The following is a 21,885-nucleotide window of genomic DNA, read 5'->3' as shown; positions in this document are numbered from 1 at the left end:
AAGCAATGCTCAGTGTGGCAGCAGTGTTGTGTTAACAGACCATCTCTGGGTCCTTACCGTGGGCTTTCTCCCACTCCAGGAGATGATGCCTGTGGTGCTGGGCAGAGCGGGGGAAAACCAGGCTCCAGCCCCTTGTATGGCGTGTCTGTCCCTATAATCAGTGTGCCCTGTACACAAACACATGGGTCTTCTTCTTGCCTGCATCACAGGCCAGGGGAAAGAGAAAGCATCACCGAGACTTTCTGCAAACTCTCGGGGTGGTACAAGCTGCCAGGTCCCATTTGTCTGCAAAAGTGTCTCCCCCAGAACCCCATCCTTTCCTGATCTTTCCCCCGGTGCCTTTCCTTGCTGCACAGCTGGTGGGGAGTGGCAGGACACCAGTGTTGGAGGGATCCTACAAGGAGGTGGCACCGCGTCCACCTCTCCACATTCTCCTGCCATGCCGGGGCTGTGTGCTGCCAGAGGGACATCTTGTTTGCCTTGCTAAGCGTCAGTCAGGTTCAGTTAAATTGTTTTTCCTGTGCTCCCTGTGCTGAGGAAGAGCTGTTTGCTGGAGCTGCTGGCAACATGGAACTATCCCCCAAGACCATCATTAGTCTCAGGCTGCCTGTCTGTTTGTTTTTCTTTGGTGGGGGGGGTTTATTACCCTTAATTTTTCATGATCACAGAGCTAAAAAGCACCCAGCCCCACTGGCAAATAATAATAATAATAAAATAGATTAAAATCACTGCTTTTCTCTAGTTGGCCTCTGGGATTTTGCGTCAGCGCAGACCATTTTTATGGCTCTCTTGGTGTGAGGCACCCGCAGGCTGGCAGCTCCTGCCCAGCTTGGGATGAGTAGTGATTGAGAAGGTTGTTTTCCTCCTGATGCTGCCATCCTGGCCATGTGCCCAAAGGGACTCTGCTGCTGTCAGCTTGTACTTTCACCACAGTTTTCCCCAAAAATAGCTGGCTTTTTTTCTTACTTTGAATAAAAGCTGTGATTCTGGGTAGGGATGGACACACTCCCAGCTGGGATCATGTGGGTCAGCAGCCTGGCTGGTGTGGCCCACAGGTACCTTGATGAAATCTGCTTTGAAACAAATTGGGCTTTTGCTGTAGTCCCACTGAGGTTTGGAGTTAAAACTCCTCCCTGTGTCATACACAGCCATGGACGTGTTTCCAAGCACTCACACCAAGCCGGGACCCAGCACAGAGCAGACCCTGCTCACTGTCCCCACATCCTCAGTGAGCCTCACGCACCCTCCATGCACACAGCACCCGTTTTTGGGAGGAGGCAAACCAAAACCAAAAACCAAACCCACCTTATTCCAGGGAGGACTCCTGCGTTACTGAGGATTTGCTGCAAGACCTAGGTGTTGCAAACTGCCAATCTGCCTGCAGGTCTCCAGTCAGCACCAGCTTCATCCCAACCCCTGCTGAACATCAGCTGAATGTCAGGATGATGCTTGGATCCAAGTGAGAAGGCAGAGTGTTGGCAAAATATATTGCAAAAGGAGCAGATTGAAGTCCTTCTCATCCCTCAAGCCAAGCTGCATGTGTTGGCCAGTGTTGTGCAGGCCGTGTTTCGTACAGTAACAGATTGAAAGGGCAGGAAAGACACTGTGTGGGGAAAAGGGGGTGGCATGGGGAAAAGCAGGGTCCCAAACAAGTTTCACACACTCCATTTCTGGCAGTCCCACAGCTACAAATGTTACTCTGTACCCTCCCAGCCATCAGCCCCATTCAGAAAGGGGGTCCCCAGGGGCAGTGGTGACAGTCAGGGCCAAGATGGACCATCTGGAGTGCCCATGGGAAGCCAAGAGCAGGCTCCTCCTCTTCAGCACCTGCAAACAGTCCCGAAGTGAGAGCATTGTGGAGCAGCAATCCCCCCCTAGTCAGTGTCAATGGTCACTTTTTGGGTGGATGTCATCAGAAATAGGGGTGCAGATGGTCTGGTCCCCACCCCTGGGGTTGGACGCAGCATTAGGGTTTGCCTGGACATGATCTTTTCCAGGCCAGACCTAAGACATGGCTATTCCCTTGGCTGGTGGGACCCAAGGCAGGGCGATCCGTGACCCACACCAATGGTTCATCTCCACATCCCCATCCGCCATCACTGCAAACAGAAGAGCAGAGGGGCTGCCAGCTCCTCTTTTTAAGACATACATCAGAGCTGCAAGCTTTAAATAAGCCACAATATCATCTCTGGTTTTGGTGAAGTCTGGATGTAAAAAGTCCCAAATCTGCCCAAACTACTGGCCCCACATACTTGGTACAGATGGACATAGTCAAACTTCTTTTTGTTTTCCAAAGTTTTATATCAATCAAGGTGATTCATGTTACAGTTTTGTTTTCATAACAATTAATAATTAGAAAAGTGGTTAAAAACAAACCCACCAGCATTGCAGTCTGACACAGGACGACATGCGCAAACACAAGCATCCAGAAAACCCAGTACATGACAGTGCAAGCTTCAAAATTCAATCACATGGGCATCATGTTGACCTGCTGCTCAGCCATGATCAGCCATGGGCTGGGGTGCCGAAGGCTGAACCGAAACACAAAACCTCTTTCAGGGCTTTTACTTGGCTGAGTCAAACTAAACCCTGTTTTTGACACTTACCCATGGTGTAAATCAGAGAAATGTCCCTGGCTAGCAGTTCCCAAGGTGTCGGTGCACACAGTGCTTGTGATCTGTGAGGTCCTTGAGTCCTGCAGGGCTACAGCATAGCATTAGAAATAGTGGTTTTGTTGAAAAGGTGGATGGAAAAGGCACCTAGGGGCCTTTGAGATAACTTGAGGCAGCACTGCTGAGCCTGTCCTCGAGCCACCCGTATGGACCTGCTCTTCAGCATCATCCCTTATGTCCTCCCAACAGCTTTATTTTTCTCCTAGCTCGAGCACTGACTAGCCACAACTTATGCCCTAGCTATAGCATTTATAAAAATAAGGGCGCTCTATAATCTTACCCATTTATTTAGTTAAATAAAAAGAGAATTAAAACTTTGATAATAAAATCCTTTCTTTCAAGGGGAGGGAAAGAAGGATGGTGTATCTAACAGGGTATTTCCTCTGTGACCTTCCTGACAGTGCCTGAAACCACTAGAAGAGGACTGAAGGCACTCATCTGGCTGCTCCATTTTCATAATAATGGGATAGTAATGGGAATGCTGTGTTTCTCTTCATGTAGCCTCACCCCTTACTAGTGAGGGATGCAGCAAGTGGCACAGTGGAGAAGACGCAACATCCCCCAATCACTCTGGAATCCTTCCCATGAAGTCCTGTGCCCATGTTCCCTCATCTTCACTGGTGGCTGAGCTGTGCAGCAGCATCTCCTCCATTCAATGACCCCCATGCTAAGGGAGGACAAGTATTTCACAAGCAAAGGCTGAGAGGGGAGAGGTGGAGCCCCACAGAGCGTTCATGGATTTCTAGCACTGGAGAAGCCCCCTCTGCAACCTGTTCTCCTTACAGTCTGTGGTCAGACTCATGTCCAGGGGGCTTGCACTAGATGACCTTTGAAGGTTCCTTCCAACCCAAACTATTCTATCACTCACCTCCACCTTCTAGTCAAAAGGCCAAATCCTGTCAGTGTCCTGATGACTGACACTGGGGCTCCAGGATTAACTCTTTGCCAGAAGGTGTCTGTAACTTGTAACACAACTGATGGCAGAGAACAAACCTGAGTCCTTTTTATCTAAAAGCCACAAGAAACAGACTTTGGGACACGCTTGTTCTCCCGCTGGGCGGGGACCTATAGGGCTCCCTTGCATCGCATTTTGAGCCTGAAACACCCAATTATGCAGGGCAGATTCAGACCACAAGGGATGCTTCAAAGAGTCCATCAAACTGGACTTCCTCGCTTCTTAACTATGAAAGCACTTCTGATTTTGCCTCAAACCTGAATTTTCACTCTGGATCCCATCACAAACCCCAGGTTTAGCACATCTCCTTTTCTGCCTCCTCTGCAATGCAGGAGATGGGCTTTGAGAATGATCTCCACTGGTACCCAACCCTACCCAAAACACAGCTCTATCTCCCCAGGTGACAGGCTCATACCAGACCCATGCTCAGACCAGACAAAATCCCATGAGAAATCCTGCAGATTCTGAACTCTCCTTGGTTGGCTGTTGTCTGGGCAGGGTGCCCCAAACCTTCCCAGACAATACAGTTCAACTCTGCAGAGGTCATTAAAAATTCAGGGTCTGAAATGCACTCCCAACCAGGGCACAGCCGAGAATGTCCTGCCCTGGGGTGGAGGGCTGCCAGGCTTCAGTTTTGTTTGCTCTTTCTCAGAGCAGAGATTGCCCACAGCTCTCTGTAAATGCATCTCCCTGCACAAAACTAAATTACAAAGCTGGGAGACATCTCTGCATCTCCACCATGGCTGCCGGGGACTTGGGTCACAGGATCATGTCACCAAATGTGCCCTCCAGAATCCTCTGATAGCAACCTCACCGCCAGCACTGCAAACACTGCCTGAGGCACGCTCCTGATTCTCCTGGGGAGAGAAGAGGGCTGCTTCAGAAAAACCCTCAACAAAATCATCACCTCTAACTGCAACCTGAGACGGAGATTGATATTAGCTTAATCTCATGGTAGATGAGAACATTTCCGCGGGTGCGGTGAGAACACCCGCTGGCACAAACCCATCAGTGCAAAAAGCTGGTGTTTTCCACCCACTAACAAGCCGGCTAGCAGCAAACGTCACTGTCAATCCAAAACGCGTGCCACTCATGGGAACCTTCTGTTCCCAGGGAAGAGCTGCACGTAATTTGTGAGAACCACTTTGCTCCAGGCAATCCTTCTGCCGGCAACAGATCGGAAAGCTCAACTGTCCTTAAAAACCAAAAAGGATGATATTGGCAGGACAATCACATAAAGAAGCCGGGCCGTAAGCCCTTTAAAAAGACTAATGGTGCATGCTGGTATGGACAGCACTGCTCTAGGAAGGGCAATGTTGACACCCAAGGCAAAACACACAGGCAAGTGCCTTGCAGTGGGTGTTAAATGGGTGAGGAGGTGGGATGCAGCTGCCACAGCAAGTGAGATGCAGCCCATACAGTTAAAATACCTGGACATCATTCGAGTAACCTGGCCTGCCTGGTATCCAGGAAAGTGGGAGTATGGGGCAAGTATTAGTCCAGTGCCAACTAGATCAAAGTGGGGAAAAATATATGTGTATATATATATATATGTATCTCTAATTTATTTTCTGCTCTTAAAAAAAGCCTTTTAAATAATTTTTCATATTATAAAACATAAGGCAGGCTGTGCTGTAGCAACCCTCCCACTTCACACACCCCCACGCCCAGCACTGGACTCTCCCACGAGACCAGAAATGCTCCCACTGGCATTAACCAACCTCCACCTCTTCAGATCCTTGGGAACTGAAAAAGTATTTGGTTTACCATGTGTTTACAGACAGACTGACAACTGCTTCCTGACCTATACACAGAAAATTCTGCCCACTGTAACTCAACTGGAGTCTCCTACCTGCCCCAAAATGAATAAAAGCTCAACTCCCCTCCAAATAAAAAAAGATTACCCCGAGGACAGTTAAGTCTATTTAATTTCATTCCTTATCCCCATCGTCAAACAAAATGTGCAATTAGAATTATTATTTGTTACAAAGTCTTAGGTAAGGCATAGTTATCCCAAAGCTGACGTAGGATACTGTTAGGAAACCCAGAGGAAATAGGCAATTTCATCCAGGTCGACGGGATAGTCTGTGAGCAGCACCGGGGTCTTCTCAAACAACTCCCCCTTGTAGCTGCGCCACTTGCCCGCTGGCAGGTAGACGTCACGCTCCTGCTTGCCCATCTCCAGCACAGGGGCCACCATGAGGGTGTCACCAATGAGGAACTGGGAGTCGATCCTGTGAGTGGCCTCGTCGCGGGGTGAGATCCACCAGATGGGACGGATGATGGGGTCCCCAGTGTCGGTGACCTCCCCAGCCAGCTCCAGCAGCAGTGGGGCCACCAGTGACTCGTGGAGTTCTGTGAACTTCTGTGCAATCTCCACCACCTCCTTGTCATAGAGCCAGGGTGGGATGGAGAACTGCATGGAGGGCATGAAGGCCGAGAGCTCCAGCCACCGAATGTACAGCTCCCGGTCAGGGATTTCCACTGCCCCATCTGTCTTATTGGGGAAAAAATTCCCCCCAATCATGTCAGCAGATATGAAGGGGTACCCCAGCATGCTGATGGTGAGCACCGTGGGGATGAGGGACTTGAGGCCGAGCTCGTAGCCCCAGACAGAGTCACGGTCAATGATGCGGAAGAAGCAGGAGATGTTCTGCGACTGGTAGCCCACCCGCACCTCGGCCAGCTCATAGAAGGGGATGGCCATCTCCGTGTAGCGCCGCGACCAGATGCTGGGGTCCGAGAGTGGGCGGAAGGTGCTGAACTGCTTGGGCAGGTAGCTGGTCTCGCCTGCGTCGAACTTGAAGGACGAAATGCCATACTTGTGTCGGAGCTGGCGCAGGTGGCTCTGGAACCAGTCCCGGGCTGCTGGGTTGGTGAAGTCCAGGATGGCCCCGATGCCGTTCCACCACTCCACCATGGCCGGCAGCCGCCCTGACGGCTCCTTGATGAACAGCTGACGCTCAATCCCCACCCCAAAATTGGAGGAATTGTAGTTTATGAAAGGGTGAGTCCACAGGGTGACCTTAAACCCATCCTCCCTCAGCTTTGCAAACATCTCTGTTACATTGGGGAACTTGACAGGGTCAAAGTCAAAGTCCCCATAGGCTTGTGTGTACATGTCATCAATTTCAATGTGGCTGCAGTTAAAACGGTACTTCTTGATCTTTTCAGCAAAACGCAACAGTTTATCCTGGTCGATATCATTCTTGTAGAGGGCCCAGGTGGACCAGATGGGGTATCGGAAGGCGTTCTCAGCAGGGATCTTGGAGGGCTTGTTGAAGTACCGGCGCACCATGTACTTGTGGATGGAGGTGACGTCGGAGCCCACGCAGACGCGGTAGCTGAGCTCGGGGAAGGGCTGCTGCCCCGGCGGGGGCTTGTAGGGCGAGTCCTTGTAGCGGGCCTGGAAGAAGAGGGTGCGCTCGGTGGCGTTGAAGCCCAGGTGGAAGGGCACGGAGTCGTTGATCTTGATGGCCGCCGCCTTGGAGGAGAGCCAGTAGCGCTCCAGGATGCCGCCGAAGCTGTCGCGGAAGGAGTAGACGTCGCTCGTCACGTAGGGCACGGGCTCCTGGTAGCCGGCCAGGCGGATGGGCCAGTGCTGGGTGCTCATCTCCGAGCCCCCGTACCAGTGGGCGTCCTCCCAGAACATGGTGTGCTCCACCGCCGGGCCGGCCGCCAGCTCCTCCCAGCGCACGCGGTAGCACATCACCGTGTCCTTGGGCTTCACCGTCTGGATGAAGAAGTTGAGCGGCCCCCGGCCCGACCGCGTGCAGCTCAAAATCTCACCCTCCTTGGAGCACGACTCCAGGTCGAGGCTGCCCGAGCGGAAGGCCAGACGGAAAACCACCTCCCCGTGCTGGTTCCTGATGACAAAGCCGTCCGCCCGCAGGTCCATCAGCTCCGTCTTGAGCCGCTCCGCCTTCCGCAGGGACACCGTGTAGTAGCACCAGGCCACCACCGCGGCGATGAACAGGACGAGGCCCAGCAAGATGGCCCCGAGCATGGGCCTCAGCTCCTTGGAGGGCTTCTGCTTCACTGGTGTGAAGTTCTCGGGCAGGAAGGTGTACATGGTGCTCTGTTTTCTCTAGAGCTTTTTGCAGAGGAGTGGGAAGGAAGATTTCTTTGTGGCAAGCCTGGGCCTCTCAGGAGAAAAAAACTGAAAGGGGAGTTCCCACCTCCACTGAGTCGCAGAGCACCTGTCTGTCTCTGAAAAAGAGGAGGATATAAATAGTCTCAGAAGAACTTCTGAATCAAGGGATGCCTTGCCATTTATTCGCTGGCTCAAGCTCAGCAGTTCCCTCCAGCCCCCTTGCTGCTGTGCTGCGACGTGTCAGGCGCCGTACACCCCGTACCAGACACCGTCTCCGATTACCCTGGGCAGACCACTGGTGTGGAGAACGGCCTGAGCCCCCAAAGAGAACAACCCCAGGGCAATAAGGACCAAATAAGGCCACATTTGTTGTTGTTGGGTAAGAGTTCCAGTGAGGCAGAAGCAGAGGCTGGGAGAGGGTAGGAGGAGGCTGAGCAGGGACTGGATCAAGTCCACTGATAGCGTCTTTAAGGGACGTGGCTAATTAAGAGTGACAAAAGACTCCACATAATGAATTACAGGCAGCCGCTCCTAATTCTACTCAAAGTGCCTCTCTGGCAGATTTAACTCATCTGCAGCACCATCCCCTCTCTGTCCCCAACATGCCCCAGCAACTCCAGCTGGGCAATACTTTGCCGAGAAGGTGGGTAAATCACAGTTTATCTGCAGCCCCTGGATGGCCAAATGGGGCTGGGGTACCTTGTTTCATGGCTTTTTGGGGGGCATGTTGGGGGTGTGTTGTGCAGCAAAGCATGGCTGTGGGAGGTACCGTGCCAGCAGACCTGAGTGGGAGGAGAGCAGCCACCTCCTGCCATGCGTGCAGACCCCTGCAACAGTTCCAGGTGCAAGAAAAGCTAATTTTATTAGGGGTGAGCAGTGCAGGACCTCCAAAGGGCTCTTCCTCCATCCCTCACAGCTCCTGGCTGTGTTGCAGCTCCAGTCCATTCCTCCCTGCGAGGCCCTGGGGATGTGGGATGTGCCAAGAGCTTAATGGCTTTTCCTTGGCCACAGGCTGGCTGAGCTCAGCCAAGCACAGCGTCGGGAATACAGAGGGGAAAAGTAAAGTAAGGACACAGCAGAGAGAGAAACAAACTCGGCTGCAGGAGGAGCAGCGGACGGAGAGGAGCTGCAGAGCCACAGACCAGCTGGTCGGTACCTGCCTAGTGCCAGCAAACATGGGCACATCGTGTCCTCCCCAAGCCCTGGTGCTGCAAGCCCGTGGGCTCTGGGCAAACTGGAGGAAAACAAAACAAAACAAAACAAAACAAAACAAAACAAAACAAAACAAAACAAAACAAAACAAAACAAAAACCAAACCAAAAACAAACCAAAAACAAACCAAAAACAAAACAAAGACCAAACTCTTTCCAGGCACAAAGAAAGTTGGTTGCAGGGACTCTCTCTGATGTGGTTGGTTTATTTTATTAAAAAAAAAAAAAAAGAAGGAAGAAGAAGATCCAAAGGGAAATACTGAATCCTCTCTCTGCTGCAGGTGTGACAAGCCCGAGTACATTGTCCTCTGCACCTTGGACAAATCTTCCTCCCAAAAAGGATTGGCAAAGCAGAAAGGGGGGCCTGAGCATCATCTAAACGTTGCTACTCCACTATGGGGATGCCCAGGTATAAGCTCAGAGCAACACCTGGGCATGGGCTCAACAAAACTGCATTTTATATTCATCTTGAAGCATGTATTGTTGTCAGACCTTGCAGCTGGAGGAACCTTTTCACTGTTGGCTTCCCCTGGGAGCCGGTAACTTCCTAGGCTTCCAGTTGCTTTAAATGGGATTATGGCAGCATTAGGAAGTGATTAGCCTGAACGGGTTTAGCTAAACGACTTGTCCCATGGCCAAGTCCCACAGAGCCTTTGCTCATTGGCGGGGAGCTCCAGCACGGGACAGGGGTGACTCCAACAACCCTGATTGTGTCACCCGGAGCTGGTTCCTGCACCCCAGGAATGGGACCCTCAGCCACCAGCACGTTTGATGTAAGCGTGGCTGAGCCCAGCAAAAATGGGGCAATGAAGGCAAAGAGGACACAGTGGTGGCAAGTTGCTGTGCGTGGGATAAATGCTCATCCCCTCTACCAACCCCTCCTTGATTTCAGGGTGAACAAGACGCAGCACAGGACAGTACCAGGGTTGCGGGGGAGGAAGGTTTGCAGAAGAGTCTTAGCCAAAACCAGCGCAGCTGAGCACAGCCACAAGTGGCAGGACACTTCTGGAAATACAGATGGGTACGCTGAGCCCAAACGAGCTCCCTCCCTCTTGGCACTGGGGATTTTTGGGATGCCACAGAGGGAAGTGCAAATACCTACGAGAGGCATGCCTGTGTCTCATGCATGCCTTATCTGGGGACTGCAAAGCACAAGGGGGAACAAAATAAAATGCAGGACTTTCAAATTATTTGGGAAAATATTTTTGGAAAGTTTTCACATTTTCTGAAAAAAAAAAAAAAGATGAAATAAATGGTGCTCTCTTTCCCGGCTCTCAGTTAGGGTTTTAAGCCTGAGAAATGGCTCACCCTGCTGCAGCAGGACTGGCCACCTCCACCTAAAACTGAGAGCAACACAGCAGCTTCCAAGGCTTCAGGAAGTTTCTGGATTTTCACTTCTCTTTCAGGAGGTCCATTTATTATTTATGAACTATTTCGAAGACACTCTATTTTTAGGCTGTTTCTTTTCCCCACCATGGGCTGGAGCTCATGACATACATGAAGGAGCTGTCACTGCTGCTGCCAGTAATGTGTTCTTAAAGAAAGGTTGTGCAGCCTCTTGTGGCCCTTGTATGCTGATCTGCCTCAGAGGGATGTGCAAGCTGAGTGTCCCAGCTGGCAAATTTAATCCTGCCTGGTCACTCTGTCTGGGCCAGGATCAAATCCCTGTGGCTGCCCTGGGCTGATGGACATCACCCGCTTGGGTAGCACTGCAGCAAGGATGCTGAGAAGGGTGTTTGCAGGCATTGCCCAGAGCACCAACAGGCCAGGGAGGTCTCTTAAAACAGGACCTCACTCTGTGCCCATTGGCCCCTCTCTTTTTTTTGCCTTGTTAACGAAACGTACTGTTCTTCAGCTGGTGATTTGGCCTCATCCCAGATGAGAGGTAAGTCTCCCAAGCTCCCCAGAGACAAGTGCCACTTCTCATTGCAAGTCACAGCCTGCAGAGGTGCCTGCTCATGCAAAGCCTGTTTGTTTTTTTTTTAATGAGAACTTGTCATTTGGCTCCAAGATGACATTGTGGTGACCCTTAACTTCTCAAAAAAAAAAAAAAAAAAAAAAAGAAAATAAAAGAAAACAGGAAGAGAGGACATCAAAGCCGAACAGCATGTTTGCAGCTTGCTGTGCTGGAGCTTCCCAGCTGACCCAAAACAAAGCTTTTTTTCCCGTCCTGTAGAAGCGGCGAGTCATCTCGCCTCAACTCAAGATGAAAGCTAAACATCTGAGCAGGACACACTTTACAGACCAAAAATAAAAATCCATTTTTTGGCCGCTTCTATTTTTACCAACACTGCTGCTAACCATGGGCTGCGAGACCCACAGCACCACTAACCCCAGTGACTTTGCAATTAGGGCACTCCTTTAAAGAGGGTCAATAACATTTAGGTGGTCCCTATCACCCTGGCAGGGGTCAGTCTGAATTGTGATGGGGGCCAAGCTGGTGTTGGGGACATGCACGCATTTCCCACACGGGGATGCCAGGAAACCTTCCCCTCCAGTGCAAGGTGCATCTGCCACCTCCCCAAACATCATGGCAGGAGTTGAACTAAGGAAACACTGCAGATTCCATCAGGAGGCATTTCCAACCCCCTAAAATATCAGGGCATTAGGATGGCAAATTATGGGCAAAATTACTTCACTGTGAAAAAGCCTCCATGTGCTGTGCCCTGGCACTGTTCTGCACCCCCCAGGGGGGAAGAGCACTACAAAAGGGACTTTGTAAACCTGAAATAAGGGATAAGCAAACCCTTCCTGGGGGTTAATTTCCCTTGGAGGGGTCTGCAGCAGTACTGGAGTTCTCAGTGGAGCTTTTTGGAGTCATAAAGGGTGAAAACACCATTACAGCTCCTTGGTGCTGATGGGAGCATGTGGGACAGGCAGGGGCACCGGGAGTCAGTGCTGGCACAGGGCTCAGGTGCTTCTCACATGCACCGGCCTCCCCACCCCCCGTAGATCAGAGGCACCAATTCTTCCCCCGGCCCTGCAGAGCCACCCACAAGCATCCCCCAAATACCTTGGCCCTGAGTTTATCCCCATGGGGCACTAGCCACCCCTGGGGATAATGTGGGTGGTACAGAGCCCTGGACCCTGAGCCAGGGCAGCGGGACAGGCAGGGGTGACATGGTGCCTCCTTCCCCGAGGTCCCCCACGTTCACTGTCCCCAGTGCGGTCACAGCAGGGACTGACACACTGCCTGGCCTGAGAGGATCGGGGAAAGACTGCATGGGGGGGATCTCTGCACCTCCTGCAAAGCGACAGCCACTTGCTGCTGGGGCTGCTGTCCCCGTGGTGGACATGGCAGCAAATTCCCCACAGCACCCGGGTGTTGGATACAGACAGCCCCGGCCAGGATGCACCTCATCCCACCGGGGGCACAGTGCTGGTACTTACCCGTGCATCACCTCCTGGGGATCCCTGCCTGCCGCCTGGCTCCACCACAGATGGCTTTTTAAACACATAAAAAAATAAGCACTGCTACATCTCCGCATCCCCAGGAACTCCATCCTCTCCATAGCACAGGGGTGATTCGGGGCTATGAGCTGACTGTGCCCTGAGCAGCATGTGTCCAAGGGCAGGAGGAGGGGACCCAGCACGTCACCGGCGTGTTTTCTCAGGCACCATGACGGACGTGTGAGCAGCCAGCCCTCCGGCCGGGGTGTGCAGAGGCAGCAGGGCCCGGCCAGAAGGCAGATGCTGCAGACATCACAGTGGCACAAAGGGGACGAGTTTCACCAAGTCTCAGGTCCCGAAGTCGCGGGATTCGGGCTGGCATCTCACCTCCCTGCCAGGTGAGCGGGAAGGTCCAGCAAAGGCTCACACCCTCCTGCATTCACAGACCCTCCAGAAGCAGAAAGCAAAATAAAAAACAAACCAGAGTTTGTTTGTCTCTTTTTTTTCCCCCTCCCCAAATCTTGTCGTTTTAAGCAGAACCATGATTCGGCAGAGTAACGAGGCTCCTTGAGCAAAAGGAAACAAGCAGCCCTGCTGCTGCCAGCTGGTTTGTAAGCCAGGATTAAACAGCACTGGGCACCCAAAGGATAAACCCCAATTCCAGGGGGCGGGCACATGAATACAGAGCTCATCTGCAAAGCACAGACACACTGCTAGCACCTCGCTCCATCTCCAAGCTCAGACAGGAGCTTTGAGGCTGCAGCATTAGCTCTGCCCAGCCTTAAATACTTCCACCTATATTGCAGGAATTGGCACTTTGCAGCCAAGTTATATCCTTTAAAGCTGCCAGTGTCAAGTGATATTCCAAACCCATTTAGGCACCTCATTCAGTGTCTGACCACAAGTACAAAAAAGCCACTGCAAGTCAATTCTGGCAGCAGATGACTTAATATTTAACACCCCTGACAATTCCCCCTTTACAACATCATCTTTGTTCTTCACCCTGTGCTAATTAGCAAGATGAAGTTTTAATAAGCTGGGTTCTCACTCTAACTCACAATGCTTGCGGTGCTGCTGGCTCGTGCCTAAACCACAGCTGAGGGCTCTCTCCTTCCCCTGCCTGGAGGCACATCACGGCACCTGAATTTGTCCAAGCCACAAAGGTTTGCAGATATTTTAAAACAAAGTGAGCTCTCTTGGTCCATTCGTATCAAAGTGCATCAGATACATGGGAGAGAAAGCTGCAGTGCTCTCCCTTTGGGGACATCCCTGTGCCCACCTTGGAAGTGTCCTGCAGCCCCTGGGGGAGCGAAAGCCCCAAAGCTGTGGTCCATGGAGTAACCGTGAGCCTTGGCGCCTGTGGGGTCAGTGTCTCTCAGAGTCATCCCTTAAAATCGGTCAGCTCATGCCCAACCACAGTGAAAGCAAAACACCAAATACTAGCAGTTCCACGTGCCAGCACGCTAGGATGATATAAATCTTTGACCAATAAAAAAAAAAAAAAAGAAAGAAACAAGAGTGACAACTGCAATAATTTCATCAATCCCACCAAAGGAGCCAGCACCAAGCAGGGTCGTGGCACAGGGTGCTAAGACAGTGGTGTATGGAACCGTGGCATGTCCACTATTAGCTTATTTCATTTGCCATGTATGCTGCAGAAGATACACACAGCCATAAAGATTTTGGTGTCTTTGCTGCTGTCTTTTGGTTGCCCAGCCCAGTTCCTACTGGTACAAGACGTGCTTTACCTACCACTCTGTCACTCCAACTGCCTCTCTCCCTGGTGCTCCCATGGGCATGAATCTCATTCCTCATCTTCGTCCTGCAAGACAAACTGCCCCACAGTGGGACCCAGTGCCCTGTCTCACCCCCAATCCTCTCTAAAAGAGCTGATTCAGCGCCTTGGGAGTGCTCAGCATTTTGGATGCGGAGGCAGGCTGAAACACGAGCCCAACCCCAACACCCGAGTACTACAATGTGATATGGGAAAGAAATGGAAACCCAAGCACATCCCTTTGGCACGGCCCCTGCGATTTTCCAGCCACTAGAGTCACCATGAAACTCCAGGTGCTGGCAGCTCCAGAGAGCTGTGGGTGGCTCATGGCGGTGGGCTGGAGGCTCAGGACCCCAGGTTTCCATCTGCATCCAACAGACCATGATGCTGGACAGCCTCAGGTCAAACACAATCATCAGTCCCTTTAAGTGCTCCCTGGCAGCTCTTCCACATGTGGATCTGGCCACACAAACACAACCCCCTGACCCTCATTCCCCATCGGGCTGCAGGTGTTTGCTGTCCCAGGCACTTGCCCTTTTGGGCATCATGAGTTTCTCAAGAGGGAAAGAAAAAAACGTAAAGAAGGATTTGTGTTTTCTCGAACAGCTTCGGCTGCTCATCGCTGCTGGCGGCACTTTCTGACAGAGGGGCTGTCCCAGAAACCACTTCAAACCCGACCCCGCATGTTGAACAGCCGGCTGTGTAAACCCATCTGCTGAAGTTTTCACTGTCAAAACACCTGTTAAGTGGCATAAGTGAAAGCTCCACTTTGCAAGGGGACCCGGGGACGTGTCTCCGGGCTCCCTTAATCTTGTCCGGGCGGCAAGACCCCCTGCCCGTCACAAGAAAAACTTGCGCTGCCCCTACACGGCGGAGCACGAAACGCTCGCACCCCAAGGTCAGGGTGCAGGTTTGCACCGACACCCCGCTCCCCGCGGGCCTTTCCCCGAGCACGCAGGCAGCTGCCTCCCTCCGCTGCCGGCTGCAGCCTGGGGTCTGCGGAACGGGGCACCCCTAGACCCGTCTCCAGCGCCCGCACCCCCGACCCGGTCATCCCCCCCATGCCGGGGATGCACACCCCAAATCTGCCCCGTGGGCTGCTGCATCCTTCTCCGGCGGGCAGCCCCGGGACCCGGCAAACTTACCGGCAGCGCCGGGCCATGGCTGGACTCTGTGCGGCACCGCGGCGGGGGCACCGGGGACGGGGACCGACCGCACCCGGCTGCCCGCAGCGGTTCCGGGGTTGGGCGCTCCCCGCCGCCCCGCCCCGGCCCCCGCTCCAGCCCCGCCCCGGCCCCTACGGCTGCAGCTCCAGCCCGGCCCCCCCGGCCCGCCTCTCCCCGCAGGGAGATGTGCTACAGCTCGTCCCCGCCCGCCCCCGCCCGCCGCAGCACAAACCGCGGTCGGTGGCGGCGGGGCCGCTGCGGGGGCTGGAGCCGCTGGGGATGCCGGGGGACACTTGGGCATGGGGGTGCTCCTAGAGCTATGCTGGGGGCACTCGGGGTTTGGCACCGGCGGTGTTGGCATACTCTGGCCCATCCAGCCGCCAGCAGATGGGGTTTTCATGGGGTTTTCCCGGCCCCAGGCCGGGGTTGGGGCGTTACTTGGGGTGGGCATGGTGTGGCAGCGGTGGTGCTCCGTGGGGACATGGAGCCACGGGTGGCTTTGTGCTGGAGCATCCTTGTCCCAAGGACCCCAGCGCTGTGCATTTAAGATCTGCAGCACATGTGGAAAGTGCTGGGTAGTGTTCCCTGCTGATGCTGTGCTCCCATATCTCAGTCAGAGAATGGCATTTCATGCTTACATTAATTATCCAGTGCTTTCAAATGCCCCTCCTTATTTAGCCCATGTCTGTGCTCGGCATCCCAGATGGATGGCAGCTCCTCTGGATAACTTGGCAAAAGGAAGCACGTCCTAAGCAGCCCCAGTGCGAAGCCGACAAACATCAGTATCAACAACTGCTTCTATTTCTGGCTGTGTTACTATGCTCTGAGAGCTTTTCCTTGCACGCTTTCTCCAGCTTGCTGGTGGTGATGGAGTACCAGCCTCTGAGGATTATTAAAACACCCACCAAACCTGTAAACCCTAAAGCTTCTCCCGGCTCCCCAGGAACTTCCCCAGCCTGGAGGAAAGGGTCTGAGAGAAATTGTTACCCAAGTCAATTTTAATGAAGGTCCATCTCTGTTCTCCAACAGCATCACAGGTCATAGTAAGCCTCTGAACTAAACTCAGGGTGGATAGTGAAGCTGCCTCTCTGGACCCCTCCTGTCATGCTGAAGTGGCTTGAGTCCCACCTAGGAGAGCAGACAAAGTGATCAGCCATGGGACGATGAAACTTTGTCAAGAAAGAAGAGCAGAAAACCTGGGTTTGGCTGGAAGCATGGCTTAGGGGTGAGTAGCAGACATGCAGCCACCCCTATCTGCTCTGAGGAGTCTTGGCAAAGCAAAGCCTGGGCAGAAGAGCTGAAGTGCCCTGACATTGCCACCTCATAAGCTGCTTCCAGCAGGTCTTCCACCCTGCAAACACTTACTCTCCCTTTCATGGTCATTTTCCTAAAACCTTAATTCACAGAATCATGCCAGTCCAGAAAAATCTGCCTGTTTCTCAGTGGAGAAGACTTCGACAAACATCTCACCAAGGCTTGGGCACAGGAACTTCTATGAGGAACCCAGCATTCCCTGTTTGTTCTCATTTAGTTTCAGGGCTCAGGAATTCTAAGCCAATCACACATTTTCTGCAAAGCCTGGCACCTAATTTTGGCCCATGGGAGGTTGATGCAGTAGCAGAGTGATGACTAAGCTGATTGAACAGTCTCCCCTCTCCCCATGCTGCTTTCCCAGGGCTGAAAAAAGCTGCCTTGGCAATGGAGACATCCTAAAGGTAAATTTGTGGGGATTAAAAGGGGCCTGCAGCAGGTGAAGGACAGGGCTGATTGCTGCATAACAAACAACGTGACCAGGGAACAGGTTCTTGGATAAGAAGAGCAAACAATAATAACAGAAAATACAAGAGCAGCACAAGAAGCACTAATGAGGCCCAAAAATGTGGGAGATGCTAAACTACATGCAGCTGGGCTCAGGGGTGCCAGCAGGATTTCAGGTGCTCTGCAGTCCCAAGGACAGCTGGATGAGACCAAGCACAGAAACGCGTGTCCTGGGAGGAAATTTGGCAACTGCTTCTCCGCAGGTAGCAACAACACGCTAGCAACTGTGTCCTGTCCTCCCTGGCCACATCCACTTTATCTGTGAGATGGAGGTGCAGTGGCTGCACTGCTGCCTGTGTGGGCACCTTGGTGGGACCTGCTGCCCCTCAGGGTCTGCAGTCTGCATTGTCATCCCCAGAATAACCCTCTGAGCAATTTTGCATGAAACCATAACTAAAAGAGAGCTAGGGGCTGACTAGCATTATGGAAAAATAATAGGCTTTTCCCTCAGGGCAACCAGCTTAGAGCGCTACCCCCCCATGGAACTTGTGTGCACCTAGGGTTGGTGTACGGGGAGGAGTATAGATGGCGGCGATGTGTAGATGCACAGGACATTCCGCTCGGGCTGTAATTGCAGCACCGGATAGTCCTGCGAGAGAGAGAAAAGGTATGGTGAGCACTGGCTTCACGGACAAGGGGGATGGGTCATTTCAAGCCCAACCCATGGCAACCCATCCCACACCATCCCACGACATGTCAACCTTACAGCCCTCTCTCCTATTGCGTTGAGATGCCTTCTGATGGCAGTGGCCCCATCAATGTAGTAGTCCATCCCTCGCAGGCAGTAGTGGCGCCCAGAGCAGGGGCTGTAGTAGCCCTGGAAGGGTCCCCTCCCTGACACAGTGTACACAGGCTGCACAGATGGCGGCGTTTGCCGTGACAGCCTGCGCAGCATGTCGGCGACCATATCCCTCTCTGAAAGCAGAGGAAAGGCGAGGGTAATGGTGAGGAGGAACAACCAGCCCACCACCCAGATGGCCATCAGTGTGGCACAGGCACAGCTGCAGCTGGAGGAACAGGGCCAGGGTGAGGGTAGTTACCAATTTGACTGAGGCAGGCAGGTTTTGGGGGGTATGGCACAGGTATGCTGCGCAGGTAGGTCTCCATCCTTGTCTCCTGCAAGGAGCCATGACAGCTCTTGCAGGATTGCCACCTTTTTGCTGCAGAGCCCAAGGGGCTGGTGGCACCTGGGGCAGCTCCAGTTGGGGGGCAGGGGGAATGCAGGGAGTTTGAACTCTACCTTGGGCAGGAGTGGGAGGTAAGTGGAGTGCTTATTCCAGGTTGCGCTGTTGTAGGGACCTGTTCTCCAGGTGATGTATTTATCCTCATTGACAAAAACTGGGTTGTACTTCTCTGCAATGCAAAAGAAACAGCATGGGTGTCTTCTTGTGGTGCTGGGGACATGGGAGGACAGCCAGATAGCACCACCCCCTCTTCCCAAAAAGCAATGCCACAGAGCCAGAGGGCATGTCAGAGGGGTTTCTCCCAGGGTTCTTGTTAAGGATTTGTGGTGGAGGTGACACCCACCACTTCCAGCTTGTTGGTCACTCAGCCCTGCGCACACAGCCTTGGTCCCTGGGGGCTATGGGGTGCCAGCAGGGTGTCCCTGAGGCAGAACCTACCGCCAGGGGGTATTTAGGGGCCACTGGGGGAGAGAAGCCTGGGGACCTGCAGCCATCCCTGGGACAGGGACAGTCTTGGTGCAGGGATGGGGTTGGGTGGCTATGGCAAAGCCACACGCATAGATACTGAAGGAGGGTCCTTTCGCCACTGGGTTGATGGGATACAGGATGCAAAACGGGGGAGGAACAGGGCTGTTGTCAGTACCCTCAGTCCCCTAACCCCATGGGGACACAGCCCATGTGACACAGGAGGGCAGTTGGGACCTTGGCAGTACCTTCAGACCTGGACAGCCAGTACTTCCCAGGCCAGTAGGCAGCAGGCTCCATGGTGTTCCTGTAGCAGTCCTGCATTATCGCCCTAATCACCTCCTCGGGCGGACCTTGGTTTTCCCGTTTTAGCACCGGGGGAACTGTTAATCCCTGCAGACAGAGTGGGGAGAGACATCCAGGCCACGTGGCACCACCTGCAGAGCAGGCGCTGGGGCACATGGTGAAGCTGATTACCAGGCAAGGTCTAATGCTGGAGACGCAGCTGGAGATCGAAGCACCAAGCCTCCCTTCACAGTGGGTGGGCATGGGGGTCATAGTAGCGCTGTGATCCCCAAAAAGCTTCCCACTCAGCCCCAAGCAGGGCAGGGGGGCTGGCTGGGCATGACTGGCTCCTGTCCTCGTGCACACAGGGTGTCCATAGGCATCTGGGCACCTCCCAGAGAGGGAGATGGGGTGAGTGCACTGGGACTGCCAGGTGTGGGGCCAGCAGAGGTTGGGAAGGGAGTTACAGGAACAAACCAATGTCCTACAGCTGGCAAAACCCAAGAGGGCTGGGGTCTTGTAGGGCAGATGGGTTCTCTGGCTGCAGGAGGCATTTCTGCCCCTGCAGAGTGGTGACATTCCTCTCCGTGCCCTCTGCTGGCTCCCTCATTATAATGCACACACTAATGAGGCTGCAAGAGATGAGCCAGTTTGTAGTGTGCTTTGCATTGGAGCTTGCAGGCTAGTTAGCCTGTGTGAGGAAAGCTGCATGTCCCACAGACACCTCCTGCAGTGGGGACATGGCTCGAGGATCCTTCCTTCTCCACGACTGGGGCTGGGAAGGGGTTTTTCATGCTCAGATCTGCCCCGATCCCTTTGCTCAGTCCTCCGGCATGGAAGGTCCCCCAGTTGGAACTGAGTCTGGCCGTTGTGTGTTGGACCAGCTTTCAGAGCCACCAAATCTGCCCCCCACCATCACCATGTCACACAGCAACCCTGGGCCTCAGTGTTCCCTTCCTCAGCAGATCCTGCCCCCTGAGCTCTCTGAAACCTATTGATGGACAGGACTGATGTGTGAGAGCTTGTGCTGGTGAGTGGCTGTCCCATGAGCCCAAAGCCACCACGGGGTGCAGCTCCAGTGCACAAGAAGCCAGTGCACCAAAGCCATGGGGCGTCAAACACTTTCCTAACGAGGGAGCACACCCCCCCTCATTACACACATGCAGTGATGCACCCTGTGGGTCACTGTGCCACCCCCCTGCCTGGCACCGAGCACCCACAGCTGGGTAGGGCTAGAAATTGAGTTTTCCTTTTCCCACAGCATTTACCTGTGTCAGAAACTCATTATCTGTGTCGAACTTCAGTGGAGCCCGTTCGTGGATGGCCTTCTTCATGGTGCATGGTGGGCGGTAGGAGTCGGTGTAAGTGCTGATTGGCGTCCTGTGCTTTTCGGCGAAGAGGAACATGGTGCAGCAGTCTGCTTGCTGGGACAGGAGGGCTTGGAGTCCCAGAGGGTCCTGGGGATGCCCCACTGGACGAGCACTGCGTGGGGCTGGGGGCTTGCAGCCTACCCAGGAAATGAAACGGGTCTGGTGCTCCTGCTGCCAGCCCGGGGTATTGCTTATGTTGTCAGTGATGTCACAGTGCGGGAAGCAGAGGGAACTGGTGGCTTGCTGTCCATTCCATAGCTACACTCTGGTTGTAATCTAGGGTACAGCAATTGCTGCTTGCATCCCTCTATGGGCTACACCCTCCTGGCTTTGTCCTGGCCCTGGGTTTCTTTCTTTCCTGACGGCAATTACTTTAACAATGGCAGGAAACAGTTTCAGCTGGTCCTAGTCAACATAATTCTATTTTGGGAGGTGCAGGAGTAGTGACTGTGGCTTTTCCAGCCCCTTGGAAACCCTGCAGCTACCCAGCTGTGTGCACACAGCATCACATCAGCACAGCCAACATCCAAGGCGCAGTGCCGGGCACCACTGTCCCAATCTGCCAGGGTGACCAGGGGAACTATCACCTGCTCTGTCTCCCCTCTTTAATTAAAAATCTGGATTTAAGTGACCCTGCATGGCTTGTTTGCTCTCCTGTCCTGAGCGATGGGCTCTGCAGTCAGAGTGAGTGATCCTCACCCATCTCAGTGCAGCTGGGTTATGTCAGGGAGAGATTCGCAGGAACTGTGTGTGTTTTTCCCCGAGCTGAGGAGTCGAGCAGAAATCGCTGTCCCTGCAGAAACCCTGCTCTGGCCTGGCTTGTCACACAGTGCCAGCTCAGAGCTCTGCCCTGCTCCTGGTCCCACACCCTCTGCTGCCGCGTTTTTGGGGATGGCTGGTGAAGACCCATGTCCATGGTGGCAGGGGGACTGCCAACGCACCCTCCTGAAGGGCTGCTGAGTACTGCTGTGTTTGCTGTGGGGGACAGTGTGGTTGGGCAGCCTGGCGCACCCAAACCCTTCCAGACAAATGTAATGTAATGAAATGAAGAAAAGAAGCTGCCATTGATTCTCACACCCTGCTGGTCTCTGTTGAGCCAGGCTTAGGCTCTCCATCAGCCCTGTCCCCCCCGGGAGCTGGGAGGGAAGGACGGACATGAGGGTGTCAGTGATGCTCCCCCTGACTCCCCTTCATTCCCAGTGGCCTCAGAGCACCCCATGGCACAGATCTGGGCAGCACTGCTCTGCAGAGAGGTGGAGTCCAAACCTCACTTGGAGGGGATTCATCCTGTGCTGGGCTGGCTGCCAGAGTGAGACAGTGCGACCCCTTCCCCATCACAGCTGTCCCCTGTCCCTGCAGTCTCTGGGGTTTCCAGCTGCCGGTGTTGGATTCTAAAACGAGTGCAAGGCTCTTGTGCCAATGGCTTCAAAGGGGCAGACAGGGCTGTAAGGCTGGAGAAAAGGTTATTTCACCCAGCAGTGCCGTAGAGATGCAGCAGTTCT

At 53.5% G+C, this 21,885-nt stretch overlaps 2 protein-coding genes across 4 annotated transcripts; both read right to left on the bottom strand.

Annotated features, from left to right (window-relative positions):
- Positions 1-5,537: 5,537 nt before the first annotated feature.
- MYORG (myogenesis regulating glycosidase) lies at positions 5,538-15,359 on the bottom strand. 2 transcript variants are annotated; one of them, XM_065860435.2, is made up of 3 exons: positions 15,241-15,359; positions 12,322-12,769; positions 5,538-7,836 (listed from the first exon to the last, which is right to left on the bottom strand). In XM_065860435.2, the coding sequence occupies exon 3, from the start codon at positions 7,697-7,699 to the stop codon at positions 5,663-5,665; it is 2,037 nt and encodes a 678-aa protein (XP_065716507.1). In that variant the 5' UTR covers positions 7,700-7,836; positions 12,322-12,769; positions 15,241-15,359; the 3' UTR covers positions 5,538-5,662. The 2 variants fall into 2 exon arrangements, with proteins under 2 accessions (XP_065716507.1, XP_065716506.1); XM_065860434.2 differs by lacking the exon at positions 12,322-12,769.
- Positions 15,360-16,251: 892 nt separating this feature from the next.
- Positions 16,252-20,730, bottom strand: SPMIP6 (sperm microtubule inner protein 6). Of its 2 annotated transcripts, none has more exons than XM_071801796.1 (7): positions 20,282-20,730; positions 18,977-19,121; positions 18,320-18,432; positions 18,120-18,195; positions 17,781-17,994; positions 17,576-17,668; positions 16,252-16,389 (listed from the first exon to the last, which is right to left on the bottom strand). In XM_071801796.1, the coding sequence occupies exons 1-7, from the start codon at positions 20,417-20,419 to the stop codon at positions 16,293-16,295; spliced, it is 876 nt and encodes a 291-aa protein (XP_071657897.1). In that variant the 5' UTR covers positions 20,420-20,730; the 3' UTR covers positions 16,252-16,292. The 2 variants fall into 2 exon arrangements, with proteins under 2 accessions (XP_071657897.1, XP_065716307.1); XM_065860235.2 differs by having other exon boundaries at positions 16,294-16,389; positions 17,786-17,994; positions 20,282-20,728.
- Positions 20,731-21,885: the final 1,155 nt, after the last annotated feature.

Source organism: Patagioenas fasciata, chromosome Z (assembly GCF_037038585.1).
Source record: "Patagioenas fasciata isolate bPatFas1 chromosome Z, bPatFas1.hap1, whole genome shotgun sequence".
Lineage (NCBI taxonomy): Eukaryota > Metazoa > Chordata > Aves > Columbiformes > Columbidae > Patagioenas > Patagioenas fasciata.
The sequence above is the reverse complement of the archived record's forward strand: the minus strand, read 5'-3'. Positions and strand labels throughout refer to the sequence as shown.

Coding starts and splice junctions, on each gene's coding strand:
- MYORG (XM_065860435.2), bottom strand. CDS start 7,699: ATGTACACCTTCCTGCCCGAGAACTTCACACCAGTGAAGCAGAAGCCC.
- SPMIP6 (XM_071801796.1), bottom strand. CDS start 20,419: ATGTTCCTCTTCGCCGAAAAGCACAGGACGCCAATCAGCACTTACACC. Junction 18,433..18,976: donor CTGGCTGTCCAGGTCTGAAG/GTACTGCCAAGG, acceptor TTTGCATTGCAG/AGAAGTACAACCCAGTTTTT. Junction 16,390..17,575: donor TCCCCGTACACCAACCCTAG/GTGCACACAAGT, acceptor CTGCTCTCCTAG/GTGGGACTCAAGCCACTTCA.